Source organism: Denticeps clupeoides, chromosome 2 (assembly GCF_900700375.1).
Source record: "Denticeps clupeoides chromosome 2, fDenClu1.1, whole genome shotgun sequence".
NCBI classification, from domain to species: Eukaryota; Metazoa; Chordata; class Actinopteri; order Clupeiformes; family Denticipitidae; genus Denticeps; species Denticeps clupeoides.
In genome coordinates, this window is record NC_041708.1 from 3723777 (window position 1) to 3751019 (window position 27243).

The window sequence follows — 27243 nt, forward strand, 5'->3', positions numbered from 1 at the left end:
CAGACACAGAACACTGTTTCAGAGGAGAGCAGGTGTGTGAACATCACTAGAAGGGAAATCCAGGGAGGACAGCGACAGCTCCATAACACACACACAGACGAGTCTTACGTCTGCCTCGATGGGTGAGGTCAGCTCCAGTCCCCCTACTGGGACTCAGCCAAGGATCTCCTAGGCAACTGACATGAGCACACACACACACACACACACAAACAGGAGCTGCAAATAGCATGCCGTGCGCAAAGAGAAAACAGCTCTCCATGCTACGGCTTTCGCCGCAAAAACACAGACGCATTATGTTACATGAGACACCCGTTCCTCTTCTAGGCTGTGACGTCACGGCATATTTTTGACTGAGCTTGAATAATTCCTTTCCATCGTCAATAACCACTGCTTTTCATATTCATATCAGTGGAGCGGGGGTCTTGGTGAAGGACTTCACAAGGAACTCTGGAGCCCCTGGCTCACGTCTGGGAAACCAGCACAGACATGGAGGTCACGTGGACGACACCTCCGCTGTCATGGAAACGCAGCGAGTGACATGTGGCCGGGAGCGCGGCAGATGTTAGTAAACTGGGCCGGGAGAGCTGGGCCCGGAGTGTGCGGGGCTTTTTCCCTGTACCCCGTCCTCCGTCACACACACATCAGCCCGATTCACAGACACATTCACACACTCTAGGAAAATGATTTGTATTCATGTTCAGGGTCCTAGTAAACCAGAACTGATTACTTCATTGATGGTAAGTCTCTCTGGACAAGGGCGTCTGCCCAATGCCGTGAATGTAAATGTACACAAGTAATCAACTCGTAGTCGTACCTGTTGCACAACTGTTAATAAAGTGCAAGTGAAAATATTTCAGAATATCTGGGCAGTGATGTGCATTCCTGGATCAGGAAGCAACTGTGACCAAATTCATTTGGTGGCCAGGTGTCCTGGACTGAAAAACCATATTTGATTTTTTTTTATATCACTTTTGTGATGATTGGGACAAACTATGGGAGAAGGCAATCCAGTGTTCTGCTGGGTCAGCACACCCTGTCATGTTATAAAAATGGTTCCAGAACAACCTGAGGAAAACAGGAACTGGATCTGAGGTGTTGACTGGGAAAAGTAATGCAAGGAGGCGCCACCTCACAACTTATAGGACTTGAAGGATCTGCTACTGATGGCCAGAAACCATAGCGGTCTACCTTCAGAGGTCTGGTATGAAGGGGTGTTGAAATTGATCTCGAAAATCGATTCGTTGCGATGCATGTGTGGATGGTTCTGCATTGATACAATACAAAACTTAACTGATTATATTATAATAACTTTGCTTGGTGATTTTCCAGCTAAAAAGTAGTGACTGTGGCGGCCTGGTTTGAATACAGCGCTGTTCTGGGTGCCGTTTTTGAAACTTAATGTGAAATAATGCAGAATCGATGGATGCATGGAGGCAACAAATTGTTCACATGGCAATCGTAATCGCATTGTACGCATATTAATATAAAGCCTGATTCACTATACAATTTAATTTAACTTTGAACGTCAAGGTTATCAGAATAATATTGAAATTAGTAAAAACTTTACATCATGAGAAACACATTGTGTTACATTATCTGAGTACCCATCTTAAATATTACGTAAAAGAGCAAATATAACAGATTTTTTTGGGGTACTTTGGTTTCATTTTTCAGAGAATCGCCCTATGTCTGTGGGGGAAATAAATTAATATAACGAAACAAAAAAGACTTCCCAGGATCCCTGCCAGATGCCAGTATGGGGTCCTCAGAGAGGAAATAACTATCCAGTCAGCCACCCAGCGCCCACATCCGTCTCGCTTCAAACACACACACACACACACACACACACACCACCATGCACCGACACTTAAATACCCAGAACCATGCCCCATGGACAGGAGGGGGCCGTCATCGGGGTCCTCGGGCTCTCATATGTTTTCGCCGCGTTTCTGACAGAGGTTCGTTTTTCCGCGTGCGGAAAGTGTAAGAAATTGTGGCTGGTGTAACGCATGGATTTTAAGATCTCTTTTCCAAGAACACATGCAAATAATAGATTTTAAACTTGGGCGGAGAAATTAGCCAAATTTCCTGTTTCATTTAGGGTAAAAAAAGATGGCTGGGGCAGATTACAGATCATAGGATAACAGAGTTTCAAAAATGTCCAAATGTCCTTTCATTTCTGACCCCCGAGGGGACAGAGGGGCATATATCGTCAATACACAAGCTCTGGGAGACGTCCACAGTGAGGGCGTGCCACAGATGTGTTATGGAGATCGTGTGCAGCTCAGAAACCCTGCAAAGATCAGGGTAGCGAGGGCGCTCATTGGTATAATGAGCCTCTAAACGTCTACAGAGCTCTGAAGCGGCACTGCATTTCCTTCTGCCGTGAATGTAGAAATGTAGATATCTAATACCTCTTATACCTCTATATAATCTAATACCTAAATTATGCCCAGAAAGACATTCATTTATGCCTTGTTGTCCAAACTTGCGTAGCGCTGCGCTACATGCTAATTGAGGGGTTTGATCGCTAGCGTTAGGCAACATAAATATTAGGGCTGGGAAAATAACTCGATATTGCAATATATTGTTGTGCTCTGTCGCAATAAATAATCGATACACTAACGGCCAATATCGATATTTTATTACAACACAAAATGATTAATTTGCCCGTTGTCAGTGTCACTGTCACTACCCAATATCTACCATTCTGTTTGTGGGGGGCGCTGTTCGAGTAAATAGGGGTAAAGTGGTGCAAAAAGCGGCTGGCGAAGAACACAAGTTAACTAACAAGAACAGAGAAGAAGCGCAGAGAATTGCGGAAAATAAATTTTTAAAAAAATGTAAAAAAATGACCCACCCGCTAGTTTCCACTCTAAAGTGTGTAGATACTTCGGGTTTTATGAGACGGAAAAGGCACTGGATAAAGACTACGCAATCTGCAAGAACTGCTTTTCAAAGATAAAATATAACAGCAGCACTACGAATCTGCAAGTGCACCTCGTTCGCTATCACGGTGAACCACTCTCATCTGAGCACGTTGATCAGTTAGTGTTCCTCAAGAAAGACTATGCCTGGATGTGTCCACTATCCAGGTTAACATAAAGCACTTTACAGGAACTTACTACTGACGTTTCAGTATCATGGTTCACATGTTAATTCATGTTCGTGTTGTTTTTAATGTTCATGCACTTTTATCTGTCAAGCTGTACAGTGTTTACATTTAAGACCAAGAGGCAGTGAGTTATTATGCAAATGCACAATGTTGGAAATATTGGCATTAATAAATGCATAAGATTTCCTTTTTATTTCCTTATTTTTCTTTTTCAGTCACATATATTGTGATATATCATTGATGAAATTTCTTCCAATATATTGAATATCGTAGATATCGCAAATCATGATATTATCATTATCGTGGGCCACATAGCGCCACAGAATTGAATCGTGAGTTACCTGTATCGTCCCACCGCTAATAAATACACGATCTTTAATGATGCTTTAAATCATCGGGCTCCTTCCATTTTAGTCTGTTTATTAAAACAGGGTGATAGAAAGAATTACGATAGATAATTACGTGCAGATAATTAGCTTAGTGTGTGATGCTGTGTTTAGCGAACAGTTTTAAAATAGTGCCCTGAGAGCATGAAACATTGATGAAGAAGATACAAATATTATGTGTGTTTATATTTATTCCGTGTACCATAGGCTTTAACCCAAGGCAACCGAAACGAAAAAGCACTCAAGACCTACAACTAAAGATTGATGCCAGCAGTTATCCATCAAAATGAGCTACAGGAAACAGTGCGGCTGCAATTATACACCAATCAAGGCTATTGAGGTAATAAAGTGCTCCTTGTCGAGGGGGGTTCAGAGCGTTATGCAGGATAGTCACATGACTAAAACCTCGACTAAAGAGCAGAAGGCCGAGTTCCCTCTGGCTGGAGGAAGACCCTTGGAGAGAAAGTGGCACTTGGTCCGGGGGCCAAACGTTCTGCCCGCAGGGCTGTGACGGAGACGCCCAGCGTGAGAGGAACTCGGAGGACAGACGGGGCCCCTCCGGAGGGCACGGAGCCAGGACGTCGGTCAGCAGGGCCCCGGCCCCGGCCACCTTGGCCCCCGGCCGTTCCGCCGCAGGCTCTGCCGGCCTCAGCTGGCACACCGACCGGCCACGGAATGTTCGTGCTGCGGGTGGCGGGGGCCAATGCGCCTCCTGCTCCCAGTCCGTTCCCAGCAGAACTACAGGAAGGACTGCAGAAGGATTCTCTCCACCTGAGTCTCACACAGCAAGTCAACGGAGAGGACGGTGGCGTAAAAGTTTCAGCTCCCCTCGACTGAGAATCACATACAAGTCTGGATTCAACTACCAACTGGCCTCCGGTGAACAATTTCGGTCAGTGGCCGTTGGCAACTTGCGTTAGGAGTCCCTAGCGCCGCTTGAACTGTAGATCTGCTGCAATTCTGACTTGTAGTTTCCCCATCGATCTGTGAAAAGTGTTTGTTTCGTGAAAGTCAAACTTGACCAACTGCCCACTTCTTACATATAACTTTATTAAGTCTAAGCACTTGGAACAATGCAATCAGACTACTTTGGCTGAGTGAAAAATGAAGTTTATACATCTCAGCGGTCTTGAAGTGACTGGACTGAGTGAACCTGAGCAAGATGTCTACAGACATAATGCAGGCAATTTCTTTGGTCTTCGCCGCAATTACCTGTGCTAAAGTCTGGTATTTAGCACATTGTATTATTCTCCATCCACTTTTTAAACTCACTTATCTTGTCACAGGTTGTGGAGATGGTGAATACACACACACACACACACACCTACAAGAGCCTATTAAACATCACTTGTTCACGTGACTGTAGGAGGAAACCAGTGCACCCACATTTAACTATGGTCCTACTATCTTCTCAGTAGCTTCTTCATTCCAACTCATGGATTTGCAGCAGAGGACTTCAGTGATCTCCAACTCCTGGAGACCAATCTGTTAAAGCGGTTTCTCACTTCGTTTCTGCATATCGAGCGCAATTGTCCCTGGCCTGCTTAGTCAGTTACCATTAGCTTGATTTGAGCCATCTCAGTGAGAGGGAAGCTAGAACACACACACACACGCACACACAAGCTCAGCACTTTTATCCTCCTGACAGACCTGCAAACTTAAAGTAATGCAGAAACCCTGGCAGTAATGGTCCAATACAGTTGTATAAAACTTTAAGCCGATGTGCTCCTGTACTTGACACCCCTAAATACAGTAACATCTGAACACAGTAATGTCACAGGTACTCTTCCAGGGTATGAAGATGTGGGTGTCTTTAAAAACAAATGGGCAGTAAGGCTCAGCTTGAACTGATATGCCTCCTCGGGGTTATAAATCTTTGAAGAGCTCGGAAAACAAAGGTTCGCTCCGTTCTGCGGCACTACATCATGCCGTTCCTGATTAGGTCAGCACTCAGGATGTAAGAAGTGTGGACCGCTATCAAGTGGATGCCTGAGTAACCTTATTAATAAGGCCAAAGTGCTGAATATTGCTAAAACGGCCAGAATATCATCAGTGTGGAACGGCAACTGTGAGCCTATCAATGTGAGGGTGGCTTGATACGAAAAGGTGTGCTGATTAAAAAATACGAGATACAAATACGTTACACATTACTAGTTCAGTTGTCAAACCGTAGTTAAGCCTTGGTTGCACGGTTACTAGGCAATAATTATTAACTAACTGCTTGCTTCTCTTTTTACTACTATTGTTAGAACCACATAAACTGACAGATATTAAGATTGTTTTCGCATTGTTTGCTGCCTATATGATGATAATTACAATAATTACTTTACTTAGCAATGCAACAATGGAACACAAATGGAAAATTATGATAAATTTAGCATTTTCTGCAATCATTTAAGACCGTACCCCTTTGCATCACAATGAATCCCTTAATAGCTGTATATATAATAAACATAAATAAACTATAAGACTTAAATTAAATCATCTAATACAATGAACACTTAATGATGGTCCCTCCTAGATCCTACTCTCTTACTCCCACAGTTGGTGTGGAGAAACTGCAGCCTCTAACATTACAGTAGGGCTGATTCACAGGGCACAAAGGAGGCTCTCGGTGCACAAAGGACCATGCAGGAGGACCATGCAGAAACGTGCTCTGCCCGGCTCGCGCTTAAACAATGACCACTGTACCTGCAGACGACTGCACCAGTCCTACGGCTCAAGCCTTTTCAAAATGGCACACAATGTCTTTCAGTACGTCTTTTACATTTACATTTACAGCATTTACCAGACGCACTTATCCAGAGCGACTAACAATCAGTAGTTACAGGGACAGTCCCTCCCCCTTGAGACACTCAGGGTTAAGTGTCTTGCTCAGGGACACAATGGTAGTAAGTGGGATTTGAACCTGGGTCTTCAGGTTCATAGGCGAGTGTCTTACCCACTAGGCTACTACCACCCTTCTTCTAGCACTTCTTCTTCTACCACCACGTCTTCAAGCAGGGCAAGCTCAGGAGCTATACGGGTACGGTACAGTCTATCGTGTTGTATAAGGAAGGTAGGAGATAACGGCCCTATGGCACGACACGTGTCCAGGAATTTGGAATGTCATGTTTTAGGCTGTAGCCGGCCAAAGAATCTCCGCTACCCATTCTGTTCCCGGGAATGCTGGCCAATTTCTGCATTATGCGCAGTGTTTGCCTCAGCAAAAACCAATACGCGTGTACAAAATGTTCACGCTGCCATTGGCTGGCGTGATAAATAACTGCCTGGTAGTGTTTTTTTTTTTCGACGTGGCTATATTAGCTTGAATCCGAGGGGATGTTTGAGTATTTAACTACCGTGTGCCAGAATTCCCTGGCTTCCATATTTGCTGTATCAGCTCTCATGCGAATGCAATTTATTAATGAGCTGACATCGGCAACTTGTTCATCTCATTCAATGTAATAATTAACAATCAACAATCAATAAGGGACAGCAATAGGTTTGTTAAAAAGGATCAGCATGGGAAAAGGTCAGGTGAGACGCGCATAAATCATCCAAAAATAAGGGAGGAAATAAATTGGAAATTTACAGCAACTTGCATCTCCTCTGTATTGGCTTTCAGCGTCCAGACTACACACCCATGGCATGTGCAGTGTATGGGAATTTTCTGGAACCTGTTCAAAAACACCGTCCGTCTCAGGTTCCACGGACACCAGAGAGCCTGGGAGAGGCCGGAGTTCCGGAGTCGCTCGGTGGACATTCCAACTAAGATTACAGGATCAAATCTGTCAGGCCGACATTCGCGGGGGCTCCTGACATTAACGTAAATGAGAGCGAAGAGCGCCGACCGGGTCTAATGGATTTGCTGGGCGGCACCCGAGAGGTTCTTTTGAAGCGTCGCCAGCTTCAGTGCAAGAGATTGGTGTTGGAAGAAAAGGAATAGCGCGGATATAAACACATACTCGGCCCCGACGTGGATTTATTGTCTTTGCTGGTCGCTATTGCTCAAGTATACACAAAGTTTTCAGGGAGCTGGGCGGGCGCCATTGTTCATCCTGGAACCCAGAGCACGCGCGGCTGTGCGCCGCTACTGTGCAGAATGTGTGGACACAGCGATTCTATATTATTCATGGTTCAAAGTGCACAATCGAGTTTTCTCACATTTTTCCTTTTTACAGAACGACATGCGGACAAATTGTAATCGTAAAATGCGTGCTGGTTTTTTCTTTGACCGAGTCCCATTCCTCCTCTCGATATGAAAAGATTCGTTTCTATCCAAATCAATTTTAGTCCTCGTTACATCCCTACCAGCAACAGTCATTCATTTTTCTGAAAATTTTTGATTTTTTTTTTTTTTGTGCAACCAGCAAACTTACTGAATTACTCACACATTTGACATTTGGCCTAATGTCCCACACCCCATAAAGCACTAGAGGACCATTCACATGAACAAACAAGCCTGTAAAGAGCGGCGCATCCTAATTGAAGCCGTGCTGCTGTTATGCTGATTAAAGTGCCGAGCAGCCAGTCTCTAATGAGCACGAGGGGGGAATTATTGCAGCGTGGGAGAAAGTTGTTGATCAAGTGGGTGGGTGGTGGAAAAAAAAAGGTTTGATTGGCCTCTTTTGTCGGCCACTTACGGCACCACCACCTACTGCAGCATCCAGGGCAAGATGGAACGTTCCAGAAAAATGCATTCTGGACGGCCATCACGCGGCAACCTAACGTGCACTGTACCCTAATATGCAATTCGTCCTCTTTATTCGAGAAGGCACAAAATGGTGCCAGATGTGCTGAAATAAACATGTGACAAGGCCAATTTCATGGTCTGTAAAGAACGCAGGAGAGCAAATTCGTCAAATTCATTCCTGCTTCTGTCACGTCGGCAGACATGCTTTTAGTTGCATTTTTTCAAGAGTTTGGGTTTGGGTAACGGGTTTTTATTATTTGCCATACCCAGTATTCTTATATTTGCTTTGAACCTTCCATACTTGAAGCTATGTTTAATAAAATGTTTATTTGTGATATCGCTGCCATACTTAAAACTTACTTATGTTCTGAGGATGCTAATTAGAAGCAAGGGGGTTCATAAAACATATCTTTTCATAATTCAGAATTACACAGATCACCTTCCCGACATTCAGACAAACTACAGTTGCCAATTCTTTCATTCCAGAGCACTAACATATAATAATATAATGCCATAATGGCATGTAAATTAAAGCCCTAGAACAATTGAAACAAATTAACAAGTAATTTAAACAAGCTGACTCTGAGAGAAACTCCTGTTCGGATAATTATTGTCTATTGGTCATCTGATAGCGTCAATAATGCCGTAAGTACTTTGCGCCAGTACTGCTGAGGCATTGACTCCGAAGCAACAATTTAATTCTGCTTTAGCCCAGCTTCACCAGTCACCCGACACACACATGAACAGCCGGGTTCCATTATTATTATTATAAAGTGAAGTGATTGTCACATGTGATATACAGCAGCACAGCACACGGTGCACACAGTGAGATTTGTCCTCTGCATTTAACCCATCACCCTGAGTGAGCAGCGGGCAGCCATGACAGGAGCCCGGGGAGCAGTGTGTGGGGACGGTGCTTTGCTCAGTGGCACCTCAGTGGCACCTTGGCGGATTCGGGATTTGAGCCGGCAACCTTCTGATTACGGGGCCGCTTCCTTAACCGCTAGGCATCCACTGCCCCCTGTTTCCACCGTTTATTCCACCATTCTTGAGCTGTGCCATTCTGGGGGACGGGGAGAGTTCTTCCTGCCACAAAGTAATTACTTCCTGTCCTGAGATGACTTAATGGTATCCCCAATGCAAAACACGGACGTCTGTGAGAACGTGGGCATCTGCGAGGTCGGTTCCAGTGGTTACGGTGTGATCTCCGGCATTCAGACCTTTGAGGGCTACATCATCCCAGTTCTGATTTAGTTGGGAAGAAAACCTTCGCTTGAGAGAATACTAACAATGACCACTTCCTTGCCAAGCATTATGCAGAAGAAAGGCTAATGAGAACTTGGGCTACACTGAGGAGTGTTGAGCATTAGGGCTTAGAAATACAGAGGAATCAGGCCATTTCTTTCTTTATCATCACTGAGGTCTAGACACATGAAGCCAGAAGACACGAAAGCAAGTGGTTTTCTTCCCAAGCATGAAATGATAGTAAACGCTTCATCATTAATGTCTTAGTTCAGTATTTTAATAAATGTAACAGTGGTTATATTAATATGCAGACTGGTTTTAGATGCTGGAAGAGTCACACGGGGCTAGGCTGGCACACTGGAAAGTGGCAAGGCTCACTTCCTGCCCTGATTAGAAGTGCACGTCCGCACTGGCTTTCACTACTCTGCAAATGTCATCCTAGCTAGGGGGTCGGGTTCAGGTTCACAGGATGTCGCAGGCATTTACTAACCTAACAACTGTCACTGCCAAGTCCGGGCTGAGAGGCTTGAACCTTGCGAGTCAATACGGGCAGGCTAAAAAACGGTCTGCAGTACTTGGGTTTTCGTGTGTTTTAACTTCCGACTTGTATGCTCCTTGTTGTTGTTCCATGATGTTACAGCACTAGTACGTTTCGCTGTCTATAGTATCGACAGTGCTGATATTTCTAGGGTTAACACCGGTAACCCATGCATGAGGGTAAAAGGTGACTAGATCAATCAGAGAGAAGAATGGACCATTTCTTTTTGCCTGGTGTTCCTTTTTGCTATAGGGAACCTTCGTCATCCCAACAAAAGCACTCCGGCAGGAGGTCGTTGGTAACCATGGTGATGGCCATTAACACACCTGATGTGGCTGCTGGTCCCCTGTGCATTGGCTGGCTTGTGCCGGAGATACCCATCGCAAAGTGCATGTATTACCTTATATTGCAAAGCGATAATACCTCCATTTTTACAGTGATGATACATGTGTTTGCACAACGTTCTTTTTTTTTTCTGCATAAACAAAACTTCAGTCACCTCGAGCCACACTAAACTAGTCATATTTTCATATCCAATTACGATTAGCTGGGATTGCAGGAGTAGCTAGTCATGCAAAATGTTGCAACACCATGCAAGGTTTTCTGCATTTTTTATTAAAGTAGCATTAATAGTTTGTTAAATACCTTGCACCAAACTTCATAGTTTTTTCCCGAGCATTTCTAGGAAGCTTGGCTTAAGAACTGCTTGAAGACGCCGGTTGTTAATATCGAGACACATTCCACACCACAAACCAAATATGCCATAAAGACAGGAACGCTTTACGATCTGTGACCTCATTCCCCTGCCGTGAATAAAGATGAAATTGGCCACTGCTTTACGTGCACAGCGGCCACAGTTTCTTCCCTCACGCAATCAGCCTTCATGAACAGCTACGGATGTTCCATAGTCGCTGAACACTTTACAGTTTGTTGCACATTATACATCAACATACTGTGCGGTCTTGTTTACCATCTTTATCCTGATTGTAACCTATGTAGTTGTTTTTTTGATGCTCCTAATATTGCTCATAATGTTGCCCTCTACTGCATTATATTGCTTGAGAGACATCAACTTGGATAATCTGATACTCGGTTCTGATAAAAACCTGTAAGTAAATGATAGACATCAATACTTTACAATACAGAGGACAACGTGGAATATTACAGCACGAAATGCCGTTTGAACGATCCACAAGGAAACGAGTTGGTTGAGTGAAAGGCTTTTCGGACCAAGTATTCGGTAAAATGAAAAAGACTGAACCGGCACAGACTGTCACACGTTTAATGGCTGTAGTTCCTGTCTCTCAGAAGATGATGGGCAGGCGCCCCCGCGCCCACGACGACGCGCGATGATGGAAGTGAGGTCGCAGCCAGTCGCCATCGACAGCAGCCATTTTTTTTAGATGTTCGATCTTCAACGTGTCCCCAATTTCACATTTCTGGTCAGACCAACAAATGTCAGTGATTGAAAAAATGTTCTGAATTCATTTTGGATTAAAAGCACATGCAGAATGTCTCCAAAATGATGACCCTTTACTGCGTCCGTCCCTCCCCGCTGTTAATACAGAAGTAATAAGCTGGTTTTAAGCACTTGTGTAATGTCAACTAGTTCATATCGTACCAACCCCCCACCAACGCTCCTAATGTCATTCGTTTTCAAAGGACGGCGAAGTCCTCCACCCCTCGCGTCTCGTGCAGATGCTTCGCGCGCTTAGCAACAGGTTGGAGGAAAATAGACGGCGAGCCGAACGAGCCCGTCTCCGCTCCGTGGTCGCGCCTGCGAGAGCCGGTCCTCCGTCTCGCTATGGCAGCCACCCCGCCCGGCAGCCCTTTGCCAATAAAAGCCAAAGACTGTGTTGAATTCAAGTAGATTATACAGAATTTATAAAAAAAAAATTTGAATAAAAAAGCTATATTTCCATTTAGAGATTTATTAATTCCCCACAAAATGAAGGAAATTGGTCAAAACCTCCATGATCTGCCGTCCCTGGGAGTTGAACAACTAAAGACGTCTAAAGAACGGACTTTCCCGTCCAACGTCTCCCCTTTAAAATTGCTTTGTTAAAATCCCCTCCCGGGTGAAGCGGCTTTAAAGCGAACCCCCCCCTCGCCAAGAGGAACCAAGCGCGCCTTCCACTCCACGCTGGAACAAAAGAGGACATTCTGCATCCCTCGCATCACAGGGCTTTCGGGGCGTGACGTGCGAACGGCGCTCGACCAAACACGATTTATTCCAAAATACCTTCTTCCCTTTCTTCTTGCGGTGGGTGGTCCTGGCGCTGCCCTTTTCCTTCGCTTCCTCGCTCATCTTCGGGCGGCTTCAGGTGGTCCCTCTGCCTTTTATTCCGTCATGGAGAGTGAAGTGACGGGGGGGACGCGGGCTCGCTTCGCCCAAAAGTCCACGTGAGGGGAAAGGGAGAGAGTTGGAGAGAACGGAGCCGGAGAGGCTCTGTTCCAACTGGATAACGCACGCACACACACACACTCGCACAAACACACACGCGCTCGCACTTTCAGCCTTTTCTCCCACACACTTTTTACACGGCGGAGAGAGAGCGGGAAGGACCGGAGGAGCGGCCGCTCCCGCCGATCGATAATCCGTGGGCTCGGCTCTCGACTGCTGCCGCCGGCGCTCCGTTCGCTCTAAACGGTGCTGATGGAGACGCACGCCGAAGACAGGGAGGGAGGGAGGGAGGGAGAGAGAGAGAGAGAGAGAGAGGGAGAGAGTGGGGGGAGAGACACCACCAAACAGAGAGAGGCAGACGCTCAAATGGTGAGTTCTAGAAAGAGTGCACAGGGGGTTTAATTAAGGGCTAATTGGCGCTTTCTTTGGGGCAGCCCACTCCTCTCCGTCTAGCCCCGTTCCGTCGCTCTTTGTCCCTCGTTTTCTCCGCTCGGAGCGACTCTGCGCTAGTGAGATGCATCAGGTCCTTCCCGAAAAGGAAGAGGCTTCCCTGCGAGGCCCGGCCGAGATCAGATTACCCGGGTCTGCTGCCACGAGCAGGGTGGAGGTGCAACAAACAGAGGTCCCCTGTTTTCTGGCCCCGCGTTCACTTCCCATCGCTCGGAAAAAAAAAAAAAAAAAACCCGGAAGGTTCCACCCAGAGAGCCGCGCGGCCGAAAATAAAGGCTCCAACCAGGCCGGAACAATGGAGATGAAGCGCGGGGCTGCGGATTCACCTCACATGATGTGACAAAGCCGGGCTTCACAGCCTGCCACAGCCGCCTCTGTCACCACAACCAACAAACGAGATCGGTGTGGAAATGCACGGGACGGTCCCTTTATTTCCATCCGTATGGACGGAGTAACATTTCCCTCAATGTACATCAGGAGGAGACCACACTGGAGACATCTTCATTGCCATTTTTTTTCTTTGCAACAAAAGGCCTCGTACTTCTGCCCTCTGGTGTTCGTGCCAAGCAACAACACAAAAAAGAGGCCACCCTCACAGCCAGATGTCACCGGAGCACCAAAACACCAGTTTGGTCAGCACCAAAACTGACCTTCATTTTGCCAGAGGTGACTCCTTACAACCCACACATACATTTACAGAAGAAGAAAAAAAACTATGCAAATTTTACACGCCCACTTCTACTAATTAAGGATTAATGAGGGGTGGAGCCTCTCAGGTTGGGCCAATAACCAGTTAATGTTCCTCATCCCTCTATCCCCGGCACCACTCGCCCACAATTTGCTTTGGCGGCTGATGCAGGGCGGGCCCAGAACGTTTTCACACCCAGACATTGGTGGCGATAGTAGCCTAGTGGGTAACACACTCGCCTATGAACCAGAACACCCAGGTTCAAATCCCACTTACTACCATTGTGTCCCTGAGCAAGACACTTAACCCTAAGTTGCTCCAGGGGGACTGTCCCTGTAAATTCTGATTGTAAGACGCTCTGGATAAGGACGTCTAATAACTGCCTTAAATGTAAATGTAAATGGCGGATCTGGCACTGCTGGCTCTCAAACGTCCCGCTTTCCTCTCGCTATGTGATGTGCTTCACCGATGTGTCTTCTCTAATCCACCGTGCCTAATGTGAGTCGCCGCTGCCATTCCCCACTCCATGACACAAAATGTTCATTCAAAATTACATGCAGGGGTGTAGACAAAATATTAATATTAATATTAGTGCTGCACGATTAATCTAATTGCAATAGTAATCGCAATGTCAGTCTGTGCGATTACATGAACGCAAAAAGCTGCAATTTAAATGATTAGTACATGGATTGGATCGGCAACATATCCGATCCATTCTCTCATTCTCTCAAAGTTTACGAGCTGACTGAAGTCTCACTTCAGTCGGATGTGAAAAAAAAAAAAACTTCAGTCGGATGTGACGTGGTCACATGACTTTCGATTCGGAGACATATGGTTAGATGCTGCATGACGCGCCGCATCGTATGTCAACGTCTCCGCCATATTGCGATAGGCTCTGCTGTGGAGTGAAGCATATACATGTCTATGGAGAGACGTGCATAAAAATGCCTCACTCTTATGCTGCTTGGGGCTGTACAAACCGCTGTACGCTCCAAACCAGATCCCGGGGGATTACATTTCATAGGTAAAGCGGGACAATTGTTTTGAATATATTTGGCTATTAGAAAATCCCGTTTTATAAGCTAAGCTAGGCTAAGATAGCGAAGCTATGCATTCCTGTGTTCAAGTCAGCCTCCAAATAACGTTTTGGCTAAACGTAGGCATTAACTATTTACACTGTTCTTAGCTGTTTAGTTAACTTTTCTCAAGTTTCCTAAAGAAATTCACCTCAGTTTACAAATCTTAACCTTAGCTAAGCTAGCAAAGCTATGCATCCCTGTGTTCAAGTCAGCCTCCAAACAACGTTTTGGTTAAACGTAAGAACTATAATACGGGATTTTATAATGGCCAAATATAATCGAAACAGTTGTTTAGTCTTACAAGGGTTTGTCGTTCGACAGTAATGTAAAAGAGTCTTTTGTGATTTATTTAATTTTGTAGAATATTGTATTTTGAAAGCAGTGGGCATTTCAGGTTGTTATAAGTAGGTTGTATGTTTCACTTTGAAATTAAACATTTCAGTATTAGTATGTGACTTTTCATTGATATACAAGCAAGTGTCCTTTATCATATCGCAATATTGATCTCAATAATCGCAATATGTCTTTTTCCCCAAATCGTGCAGCCCTAATTCTTATAGACAAAATATTAATATTAATAATTATTCATAACTTGCATGTAAAAAAACACTTAAACAATGCTTTTGGGAAAAAGCAGGTCATGTTGAATTCATTCAAAACTCATGTTGTACACTCTGAAGTCACTATGTGACTTAGTGCTTCTTTTCCTCATTACAACTTAATTCTGACAAACATTCAACAGCGATGCTGTCATGTGAAAAATGCGCAATAAATAGACCAAAAGAAAAATGTCTCCTGGATAAGACAGACGACTCGACTCTACCAAACGCTGGGACAGTTTTTTTCTGTCACTGCTGGTGGGGACTTGCCAGGCCCCTGAAATGTTTCATATTCGTTAGGCGATGAAGCAGGTTTGTTGTACTGCACTTCTGCATAAATGACAGTCTGAGCTGGTTTGTATGACATCACAGGCTCTAAAGTGGAAGATATGATTAAATCATTATATATTGTGTTGTACATACGCTACAGTTTACTGAAAACGTAAAAGCAGAGCTGACATACAAGATGCCGTGTACGATCTGTGTGGATCACATTACATTAATAATTCAGCCAAAACAGCATAACTCAGAACTGAATTTTGGACTAAATTTGTATACAAAACTCTCAATATTCGATGTCCCTGTATCGTTACAATATCACCACGTAAATAATCCCGATATATTGCTGTATCGATGTATTTTCTAACACACCTACTAGTAAAACTTACTATACACACACACACACACACACACACACACACACATACATGATATATACTACACACCCTTATTCAAGGTGTAATGCAGAATGCATTAAAGACCATTTACAAGCTGCATATAAATATGTCCCACTCATTCAAAACTCCCATGCAAAGTATAAATGGGGTGCTGAAAATCAAAATTAAACATTTCCCCTGCAGAGTAGTGTCACTTTACCCATGGATCTACTCTCAGATCAGCTGATGTAGCGAGATTTTTTTTTTCTCTGGTGCTCATTGATGTTTCTGCACATTGGAACGTTCACCCAGCTCCTCTAATTCCAAAGAGAGCCCACATGCATTTTTTTCCTGGCTGGAGATCCATCTTTCCTAATGGGGTGAACGGCCAGATTTAAACAGCGCTCTGGGTGGAACGAAGGTAAACACCAGCTCATCCATGAATCCAGGTTTAACGATGGACTGAAAGGAATGACTGTGCCGTGCAGCCCTAGAAACTGAAACCATTCAAACAAAACTAGTTCTCTCTTTTAATTACACATAGAGTACTGATAGAAACGGCTGAAAAATAAAACCCAAGCAGAATGACGCATCCTCAAAAAGCTGGTAATATAATAACGTGTGTTTACTTTTTTTAACTAGTCCCTAAATAATGTACATGTTTGATTTTATTCATAATTACACACAGATATTCCAACTGTTGAATATGGAACTAACACAAACACACATTTATATGCAGAAAATTTTGCATAAGATCGGTGTAATCTAATTAAAACCTGACATTTTTTGACGAACCAGATAAAGGCAACTCTTTCAGCTGCGTCCCAGCTTGTCCGAGGATTTTGACGTGTTGTGCTCTCTCACTGTGAGACTGTTGATTGGGAATTGTCTTCAAAAGCTGTTTACAGTTTAGCTGTAACTGACAAGCCAAGAATTCTTAAAATACTATACAAGTGAAAGTAAAACAAACACAATGATTCGCATTTAGTTGCAAAATAATATATGTTACAACAATAAATATATAGAACATAAATAAGTGCCTTGGTTGCGCTGCATAGTAACTTTTCAGAATCCATTGTTAACACTTTCTGAAAACATCACTTTTAAATGAATCATGCTTCTCTTTAGAATCTGTCACAGGGGGAATTCGATGACGTACTTGCAGACCTACTTTGGGCGTGGGGATAAGCCGTCGTACCGGTAGAGGACACTGGGCGAGCGGGGCAGGAGGACCGGGGGCGCCTGGCCAGCAAGGAATGAGGAAGCAATGGACGCGCTGCAACGCAGCGGGGAGTCAGTTCGGGATCTTGGGGAAGGACCGGGGCAGAGGAGAACCGGAAGACGGTGGGTTTCAGGATGGTCCGGGATCTTGGACTGGACGGGAGTAGGTCTTGGGCGGCAGGACGGTAGGGGAGCATGGAATCCCGTATTAACCGATGGGCCAGGTAGGTTCAAGGTCAGGGGCAGGTAGAGGTTGTAGCCAGGAAGTTCCGGTCGGGGTTCCTTTCGTGGTTTCCATGGGGTCAGGCAATTCTCGAAGTCGTGGGCAGGCGAAGGTCGTATTTCAAGAAGGTACAATTATCTTGGGTCGGGGGTGAGAGAGCTAGCGTCTCTGGCGAGTAAACTCATACAACTCATACAAAGAGTGGGCGTGTCTCCTTGGGGTTACCTCACTTTTATACTTGCCACCGCCCGCTTCCATTTCCTCTTCCGGGTCGTCGTCTCCCAGGCTGGTGAGGTGCCCTCTAGCGGGCTGGAGGCGCGTTGGCCATGACAGAATCATATGTTTCTCTTTAGCTGAACTTTGTTAAGTTGGTCGTGTTACATTTCACCGATTATATTTTATTGTCACTTCCCTTCATGTTATGCTAGCGTTATGTTAGCTATCGCTTAAATGCAAGATCTACTTCGTTATTATATATCAGCACACTGTTAATGACACCCCACCTAGATATTTGAGTCATTTTCGATACTCCACAAATATCCAATTTACTACTCAAAAATGTAAAATTATACAAGCAATAAACCAAAAACATTTGATATATATACACACACACACACACACACACACACACACACACCTTTGCAACTTCCTTTCATTAGATTTTTGGTGCTCCGGCAATGTGCAATGCCTGATGGGTATTTTTGCGGGTAGGGTGTTGGAGTATTAAAAAGTCTTTTGATGGAAGTGATTTTTTAAAGAAGATTAGGCAACTGTGTTCCACACTGTACCCTTCAATCCGGCTTTCAGTAGTCTTCAAGTCTGTTCTGATCTCCAGGCCGTCTCCAGCTGTCAGCTTCCCCATCACCACATTTTCTTGTGATGATGGGGACACAGAGGGATCAGTCGCAGTGACAAGGACGCTGATTGGCTCTAATGAGATAATTAAGCTGGCCCGGCGTGGAACGAGAGTGAGCTGAATGAATCTGACTGTGGAGATCGTGCTGCAAGAACGTCAGGAGGAGTCAGCTTTAAGCCGGGGGTCACATGATAACGGTGGGCTTTTAGTACTCTCTTCCTTTGAAAGCGTGTGAGCGAATACAGACCATGCACACAGTACACTAACACGGTGAGTCATTCGCTCTAAAACCAAAAAAACTTCCATTTCCCTGGGAACCATTAAATCCAATTTTCATTAAATCCATTTTAACATGCCCGATATTTCATGTAATAAAAAAAAACCATAAGCAATAATTAAAGAGCAATTTCACACTCTTGCTGTGACTTGAAGGAAATTTGATTGCGCGGTGTGATAACACATCACATTTAGTCCAGGGACAAAAGTGCGGCAGGACCCGTACCGTACATCAGACATGCCCTCATTCTCACCAGCAGGCTCAAACAAGACTGATGGAGACATTGTCTCTTGTAATGAAAAGCAGGAGGCCACAACATCTAGAACATTTAGCACAGGGGAAACAAAAAAACAGAAAAGATTCTATTTCACTGCTGATCTGTTTACATGGCCTGTCATTCATAGCTGCCAAATTTTGACAATCATGACCTCAAATTCTACAAATGGCATGCAAGTTGGCACGCTCTGAGAAAGTGGTGTCATCTTACCAAAAAACACCATACAGACAGGAAATACAATATCTATACAGGGGTTTTAATTAGGCCTGTTAATCGCTGTGGTTTGTGGGATTGCATCTATGACATGGATGTGAAATTCAACCAAGCAAGAGACCACGCCTGCATAAAGACGGAGACGGACAGCGAAGGGCTGATTTACGTCCAATTCAAATACCATAAAAAAATGCCACTGAGAACACGAAAGTAATCTGCACAAAATCTCATTTCCATTTTATGGACCGTCAGAGTGTGTAGGGTGTTTCATTTAAAGAAATGACCAGATCATCTCCCTGCCACTCCCAGTCTGAGCCTCTTTGAGCATTAGCTTTAGCTTTAAGAATGAATTGTGACAATTAAGTAATTGCATTGCAGATTAATCAGTATCGGCTAACAGTCCTAGACTGACAGTCCTAGTTTTAATTACTCTTGCAAAGGACATATTTCGGATGGCTTAAATTGGGTAAACAAGCCACTTACTAAATTCTGCAATTTATTATACACCACCAATGTTTAAGACCTTCTCCGTATAAAAAACCTTGGCGGAAATTCCCAATGGTAACAAGCAAAAATGGCACGATTTCTCCAAGACAATCACTTCTCCATTAGAATACCAACGTATGCTGGAAATAGTGGAAACTCTTCCATCCCGTGGCTTGTTGTGAGGTCAATCTAAAGCATATAAAAGACAGTAAGACACAGTATACGTGTGTATTTTTCATGTCACCGGTATTATGCCAGAGGTCACACTGCAGGCGTTTCGAACGATACTTACAGTGTACATGAATAATATTAACTGGCTACACATTGCAGAGTCGAGCCATGTTTGGCCTTACAGTGAACACTTACAGGCCTTGCATTAATGTTTCTTTTAGTTTTTGCTCAATGTACTGAATACATAGAAAATACAGTGCATCCGGAAAGTATTCACAGAGCACGACTGTTTCCACATTTATTTTACAGCCTTGTTACAAAATGGATTAAATAAAAACATTTTCCCTCAGAATTCTACACACAAAACCCCATAATGACAACATGAACAAAGGTTTACTTGAGGTTTTGGCAAATCTATATAAAGGAAAATCTGAGAATTTACATATAAGTATATAGGGCTGCACGATTTGGGGAAAAAAGACATATTGCAATTATTGAGATCAATATTGCAATATGCGATTGTGATATGATAAAGGGCACTTGCTTGTGTCGCATACAAATTACTAATAGTGAAATGTTTAATTTCAAAGTGAAACATACAAACTACTTATAACAACTTGAAATCCCAGGGCAGGGATTCAGGGAGGTGACCAAGAACCCGATGGTCATTCTGTCAGAGCTCCAGATGTCCTCTGTCAACAGAGGAGAACCTTTTAGAAGGACAACCATCTCTGCAGCCTGTATGGTAGAGTGACCATACGGAGGCCACTCCCTATTAAAAGGCACGAGGCTGCCTGCCTGGAATTTGCCAAAAAAGGCATTTGAAGGACTCAGACCACGAGAAACAACATTCTCTGTTCTGATGAGACAAAGATCGAACTTTTTGGTGTGAACACCAGCCGTCATGTATGGAGGAAACCAGGCACCGCTCATCACCACAGGAGCCAATACCATCTTTACAGTGAAGCATGGTGGTGGCACCTTATATAACCCAGAACTCTTCATCTTTCAGCAGGACAACGACCCTGAGCGCACAGCCAAGATATCAAAGGAGTGGCTTCAGGACAAACTCTGTGAATGTCCTCGACTTTTTACGAAAATGGCCGTCCATCCAACCTGATGGAGCTTGAGAGGTGCTGCAAAGAGGAATGGGCTAGACTGGCCAAGGATCAGTGTGCCGATGTGGCATCATATTCAAAAAGAATTGAGGCTGCTTTGGCAAATACTTATATACATTTCTCAGTTTTTCTATTTTTAACACATTTCACTAGTTATTATGCTTACTTGTTGTTACATGCGAAATGGGTTTCTTCCAGAGATTCCAAATTCCTGCCGCTCATGAAATACACTATGGCAGAGCAGTATTTGGCACGACAGCACAAACCTTCACAGTCATGTCTTGTGATTTCACACCCTTGTCCCCGTCCCCCTGGCATGCAGACGACGTCCTTCAAGCGGATATATGTTCAATTATCAAATATCTTACAAATGTATGTTTTGTTTTTTTTAACATGGCTTCACGCAACCCAACACCAGTGAACATCTGCACATGCACACAATGAACAAGATGCTTGACTAAACTGTCCCCGTCTTCTTAAAACAAAAAAACGCAATTTCAAGAAATGGTTTCTGTATGCAAATGTGATTTTATTTCTTCTTTTCCATTTTCTTACACTTCGCCTGAATATTGCATTAGTGGAAGAGTGATACCAAAAATGCAGTGTGTAGAGGCTGATATTGGTAGTGGTTGAGGCAGCGGCCCCGCAATCAGAAGGTTGCCGAATCCCGAGGTGCCACGCGCTGCTCCCTGGGGTGCCTGTCAATGGGTGACGGTTAATAGCCGAGGACACGTTTCTTTGTGCCACCATGTGCTGCGGTGCAGTGTTTCACAGTCACATCACTTTCACATTTATATTTTGGTGTTTTAAGCTTTTAGCTGCTAATAAAACCTACCGCACAGTGTTATAATGTTCTGTGGGACTAAGGGTCCCACGAAAAGCCCTGATAACTCAGCTAAAAATGTCCTTTGCTTTATGGACCATGGTCCATTACACCAGGGTACCAAATAGTGTTACTCAGTAATGAAAAAATCTAAACATGCAGCAAATTGCTCATAAAAAAAAAAAAATGTCCTTCCGTTGCAACTGTCCAAGCGCAAAGTCCAAAAGAAGACACAAAGGTCCCGGGTCAAATTTAATACACAAAACCGACCCGAACAGAACAGTGGTGTGTGTTACATGAAGACGTATCTCTTGAACGGACGCGTAAGCAGTGAAAAGCTGATCATTAATGGCACCATTAGGCCGTCGCTTGCGCCGGGGACCCTCGCGAAAAATACGGCGCCAAGGGACGCGGCTGAGAAAGCGCGGGGCCCAGACAACGCAAGCTGCGATGCCAGCGCTTCGCCTTTCCGTAATTTATGTGCACGGAGCGCAGGAGCCGGTGAAAGGGATGCCTCAGCTCCTAAAATGGTCGCGCGGCGAGGCTGAAAAAGGGGGCGAATACATTACCAGGGTTCCCCTGCAGGCCCTGCCCGCTTGTTTATCTGTTCATTCCGCCGGGATACCTCTGCCGGGAAAAAAAGCCCCGCCTCGCGTCAGACGCGCAGTCGTCCTTCACCGGGCCAAAGTAGATGGCACGCAGGCCACAAAAATGCCGTGCGGACCTCACATGCTCTCCCCGTGGCGCCGCGGGTCTCCCCCGGGTTCTCCGGTTTCCTAAGCGGCGTCGGTGACTCTGAATCGTCGGTGGGTGTGAGTGTGTGTGTCTGTGATGGGCTGAGTAACAGGACTACGAACAGGCAGAAGCGAGGGCAGCTATTCGCGGTGGTCCTGACCCTCCTGCCTACTTGTCTGGGATCAAATTCCACCAGCGATGGAGCCCGACTTCTCCTCTCACACGCAGACGTCAGGAATGGAGTCACGGGGTGAATAGAATTCAAGCAGAAGAGAAGTAAAGCGAGAGTACATGCTACACAGTTCCTCAAAGGCCGTCAAAGTCCGAGACGGTGCAGTGCAGCGTCTCACGAGAACGTCCACACAAACGTGTGATGCGACGAAGGAGACTTCACGGGACGACGCGTTCCCCTCGAATCCACGATGCTGGTACCATCAGACCATTTACCCACCCCGCATCGCACCCTCGGTCGAAATTTTGCCATTCGCCCGTGTAAATCGCAGACGAGCCACGACTCCCCTTTCAGTGGCGAGACGAAAGTTGCTCAGTTCCGCCACCGTTGTTCATTTGCAAACTGACTGAAGCTGAAGACCGGACTCGTAATCACAGCGGGTAACACACTCGCCTTTGAACCATAAGACCCAGGTTCAAATCCCACTTACTACCATCGTGTCCCTGAGCAAGACGCTTAACCCTGAGTGTCTCAAGGGGGGGACTGTCCCCTGTAACTACTGACTGTAAGTCTCTCTGGATAAGGGCGTCTGGTAAATGCTGTAAATTTAAATGTAAAAACGAGACATAAATATTCACACGGTCACATGACCTCGTCGCTCAGCAGGGGCCGAAATTTACTGCACAGAAGGGACAGGGAGAGGGTTCCAACCACGATGTCGCACCGATCGAACCCGCGCCAATCCGGGCTATAAACCGCGACCCTTCCAGGCCCTTCTTCCAGGCCGGCAGGCTGTCACCCCGGTCCCGACCTTGGGACACCTCGGGGCATGATGTCCAAAAGTCCCTCCGGCCACAAGGCCGCACGACACAACTAAACCAGCAGCACGAGGCTGATCAGTATGGTTATTATAACGCGACAACACGTCATTACGTAGCCGGAGCGTGGTAGCAGCAGGTGCGTAACCCACGCGCGGTTTCCGTGATTTGCACGCGCGGTTTCCGTGATTTGCACGCGCGGCCGAAACTTTCGCTGAAACTTTTTTTTTTTTTTTTTTTTTTTTTTACCGCGAGTGGAAGTGAGCGGAACGTCGGGGTCTCTCACCTGCGCGAAGTCGCGTTCACCTGCGGCGGAGAGGGAGGAGGAGGAGGAGGAAGACGAGGCCATGTTGAACGCGGGCTGCCCGGAACAACCTTCTTCTCATCGGCTCAGTATTAATGTCCTCGTTTTATAGGTTTTTTTTTGGTTGTTCTTCTGCTTTCCGTCTTCAGCGGTCGGGCAAGGTGAGTCGGCGCAGGTAGCGCAGTTCACCACAGGGCTTCCTGCAAGTCCCGGTCCGCGGGGCGCGGCGCCGTGGCAAGTTTCCACGCCACGTCACGTCACGGCAACTTCGGAACGTGCACTTCACACCTTGCACCGTCGCAAAGCTTTTTAAACGACTTTTTTATTTTTATTTTATTTATTAATGTATTTTTTGTAGCTATCCTAAAACGACTTAACCGGCGCACGAACTACCTTGCGTGCGGCTTCGCCAGTTTAAGCATGACTTTTGGCAAGTTTCGATCGATTAAAACCTGCAAATATATGTCGCGTTCACTGTAATTCACTGTAATAACGAGCTGCGGTGTAGTTATGCTGTTGTTGCGCGGTGTCTGCAAAAGAGACAGCAGGGGGCGCCACTGGTCCAACTTTAAAAATACAAAACGTGCAACTCAGACAAATAAAACTCGTAAAGTATTCAGGACACGTTGCATTAAACAAAAATATATTCATTAACATGTGCTTACCACAAGGCTCAACCGTCTGATGTATAATTATTGCACATGTGCAATAATTATATTGCATACTGCATTATGTATAGTTGCACGTGAAAATACAATTATAGCAATTAACCAACATTTAAATTAAATTATTATTAATAGTTTATAACAATGATAGTTACAAGTTGAAGGGCAGTGGCTTCGTTTGTCCGCTAGATGTCGCTATTGTATAGTGGACGTGTAGAAATGAAAGCTGCCTATATTTCTTAAAGACTGAAATACATTTACATTTACGGCATTTATCAGACGCCCTTATCCAGAGCGACTTACAATCAGTAGTTACAGGGACAGTCCCCCCTGGAGCAACTTAGGGTTAAGTGTCTTGCTCAGGGAAACAATGGTAGTAAGTGGGATTTGAACCTGGGTCTTCTGTTTCATAGGCGAGTGTGTTATCCATGTATTTATTATATGTATACATTTGCTGACAGGCATGAGTAGACATAGAATAGATTGTACTTCGAAATTAGATCAGTTTATTTGCACTGAAACACTCATCTAGTGAATATGAGAATGTTAACTTTTTTCAGTTTTACACCCTCTGCGTATCTGCTGTCCATTCAACCCAGAGCCCATCCCTCGCCAGCCTCGTCGTCCCGGCAACTCCTGACAGACACTGGGCTGGACCGCATATGATGATCATTCCACTCACCCTGCCAAGCCGGGGCATTAGCTGAATCCTGAGCTGACACACAAACTCATCCCCATCACACAGCTCACGGCTGCTCTCGCACAAGTCAGGTTACATAATAGGATATTTCGTTCAGTTTTTCTTTTTTTATTTGGCTATAGAAGCAAAAAAAAAAAAAAAAAAAACAGGAACAAGGGATGTACAAAATGGTTTTTATAAGTTCTATAATTACATTATAAAAGAGTGGCCTAAAAAAACTAGACTAGATCTAAGGCCATGTGGACATGGTTCTGGAGCAGTGTCACGTCTTGGGGTTGCAGAATGAGGCGCAGAGGTGGGACATCAGAAGCAAAAGGGATTTATTAATAACAAAGAAACTGGCGCCATGGCCAGAAAAGGAAACAGAAATAAAATAACACAAACTGACCCAAAGACATGTGATGCAGTCATGCCAACATCAATGCAGCCGTGTCGACTGGGCGCTGACTGCCTGTTCTTATGGCCTCCTGACCAATCCTGCCTAATTAATTTCAGCTTGGATCGAACAGGATTCCATAATCAAGTGCCATGACAACAGCAACTAAGCTCCATCACCGGCGGCTGGGCGGCAACCACAGGGCTCCGGCACTGTAGGAATTGAGGGTCCTCCCTGGCCCTGGAGGACCCGCACCCTCTGGCTGACGGTTTACCATACCGCAGGGTGGTGGCGTCTGGGCTCGTGCAGCCCCTGCAAGTCCACGTCCCTGCTGAAGCCTTCAGCATTCATCCCTGCCACCATCCTCATTTCTCTCCAACCTTTCACCCACAGACCAGCCCACTTACGGGGTTTGGTGGATCATGCTGGGACCGCTGGTTTGGCATGACTCAACTCGCCATGGTGCAGCCCTGTCGCACAGATGGCACCTCATTGACCACAACACCCTCCCAGGGCCGGCATTCCAGCAGTCCCTACTCCCCCTCTTTCCTCCTCGGCCTCTTTATTTAGCTGCTGTGCTTCTTGTTTCGGTGGCTAAACTTTGGGTCGTGAGGGATTGAGGTGCAGAGGCGGGACATCATAAGGATAAGGGAATTATTAATAACAAAGAAATAGGCATGATGGCCAGAAGTAGGAACAAACATACAAGAACACAAACTGACCCGAAGGCATATGACAACTGTCAGGAACCAAAACGAACTCAAGGTAAGTACAGATAGACACCAATGCAGCCGCGCCAGCTGGGTGGCGGCTGCCTGGTCCTATGGAGTCCTGACCAATCTCGCCTAATTGGTGTCAGCTCGGATTGATCAGGACTCCATAATCAGGTGCAACGACAGCAGCCCATGGGCGTCACAAGCAGATTCTCCGTCTTCTCCAATATCCAGACGTTTAGTCCCTCGCTGACTCAGGCACAGATGAAGCCCTTCTGCGAACTCTTTAATATGCAGCCACGGGCCAGAAGCCCGTATTGTTGGTAGCACCGTGCATGCAGGCATTCGGTCCAACGGGCCCAGAGACCAGTCAGACTGCCTCCCTGCCTTAGTAACGCCGCATTGCCTTCAGCCTTCTTACCCGTCACCCTCACTGTGCTTAATCGCCGATCATCACAGGTCAACGCAGCGCCGCTTTTATATATCGCAACGTGGTGGGCGCCGGTATCACGGGCATTGGCAACTTTTTTTTTCTGCCCTTACATCACGATTGCATGGCCACCGATTGGTTTTCTATTCCCCGTTTGCGGGGAGTAAGGGCGCCTGCTGCTTGTAACAGAGGGAGGGGGCTGGTCTAATAACCAGCTCACAAAGTAAAACACAACGCTGAAGTAGCTCCTTATTCGAACTCTGGACTCTTTACACAAAATCCCTGCTCTTTTTACTTATTTGCACCCCTTCACCCTACCTGTTACACATATTTTATGTTAAAGACATAAAAGTGTAATATTTGGTTATGTTTGCAATATTTGCATATTTGTTTTCATTGTATACATTGTATACATTTGCAATACTGTGGTCTGTAGCAGTCGCTAAAAGCATTTCACTGCATATCATACCATGTATGACTATGTATGTGACAAATAACATTTGAATTTGAATGGTCAATAATACCCGTATTGCACCTGTAGGGGGTCTAGTTCACATTTTAAATCTATATATGGTGATGATCTTCTGTGCCCACTCAACATCCTGAACTATTAGAAAAGGTTTACTGTCTGGCCCAACACTGTTTTTACTGAAGATTTCACATGGGAACTGTGCATTGGATTGACGCATGGCATTGTTATACAAAAAAAACCTACAATTTAAAAGCTCTGGGCCACTGAAAATTCGAGTTTAGTTGAACTAATACCTTTCTGGTCCAAAACATTTTTCAGTGTAAAATTGACCTGGGTTCTTGTGCACATAGATTTATGA

The 27243-nt window shown here is 45.1% G+C and overlaps 1 protein-coding gene across 2 annotated transcripts in view; it reads right to left on the reverse strand.

Moving 5' to 3' along the window:
* ank3b (ankyrin 3b) overlaps positions 1–23754 on the reverse strand; it is a 107889-nt gene extending 84135 nt beyond the window's left edge. Inside the window, exon 1 of one of the 2 annotated variants that reach the window (XM_028963360.1) lies at positions 23512–23754. In XM_028963360.1, the coding sequence (XP_028819193.1) occupies positions 23512–23574 (63 nt within the window). In that variant the 5' untranslated portion in view covers positions 23575–23754. Of the gene's footprint in view, positions 1–12201; positions 12631–23511 lie in introns of those variants that run through there. The other variant, XM_028963343.1, reaches the window with a different exon arrangement.
* Positions 23755–27243: the final 3489 nt, after the last annotated feature.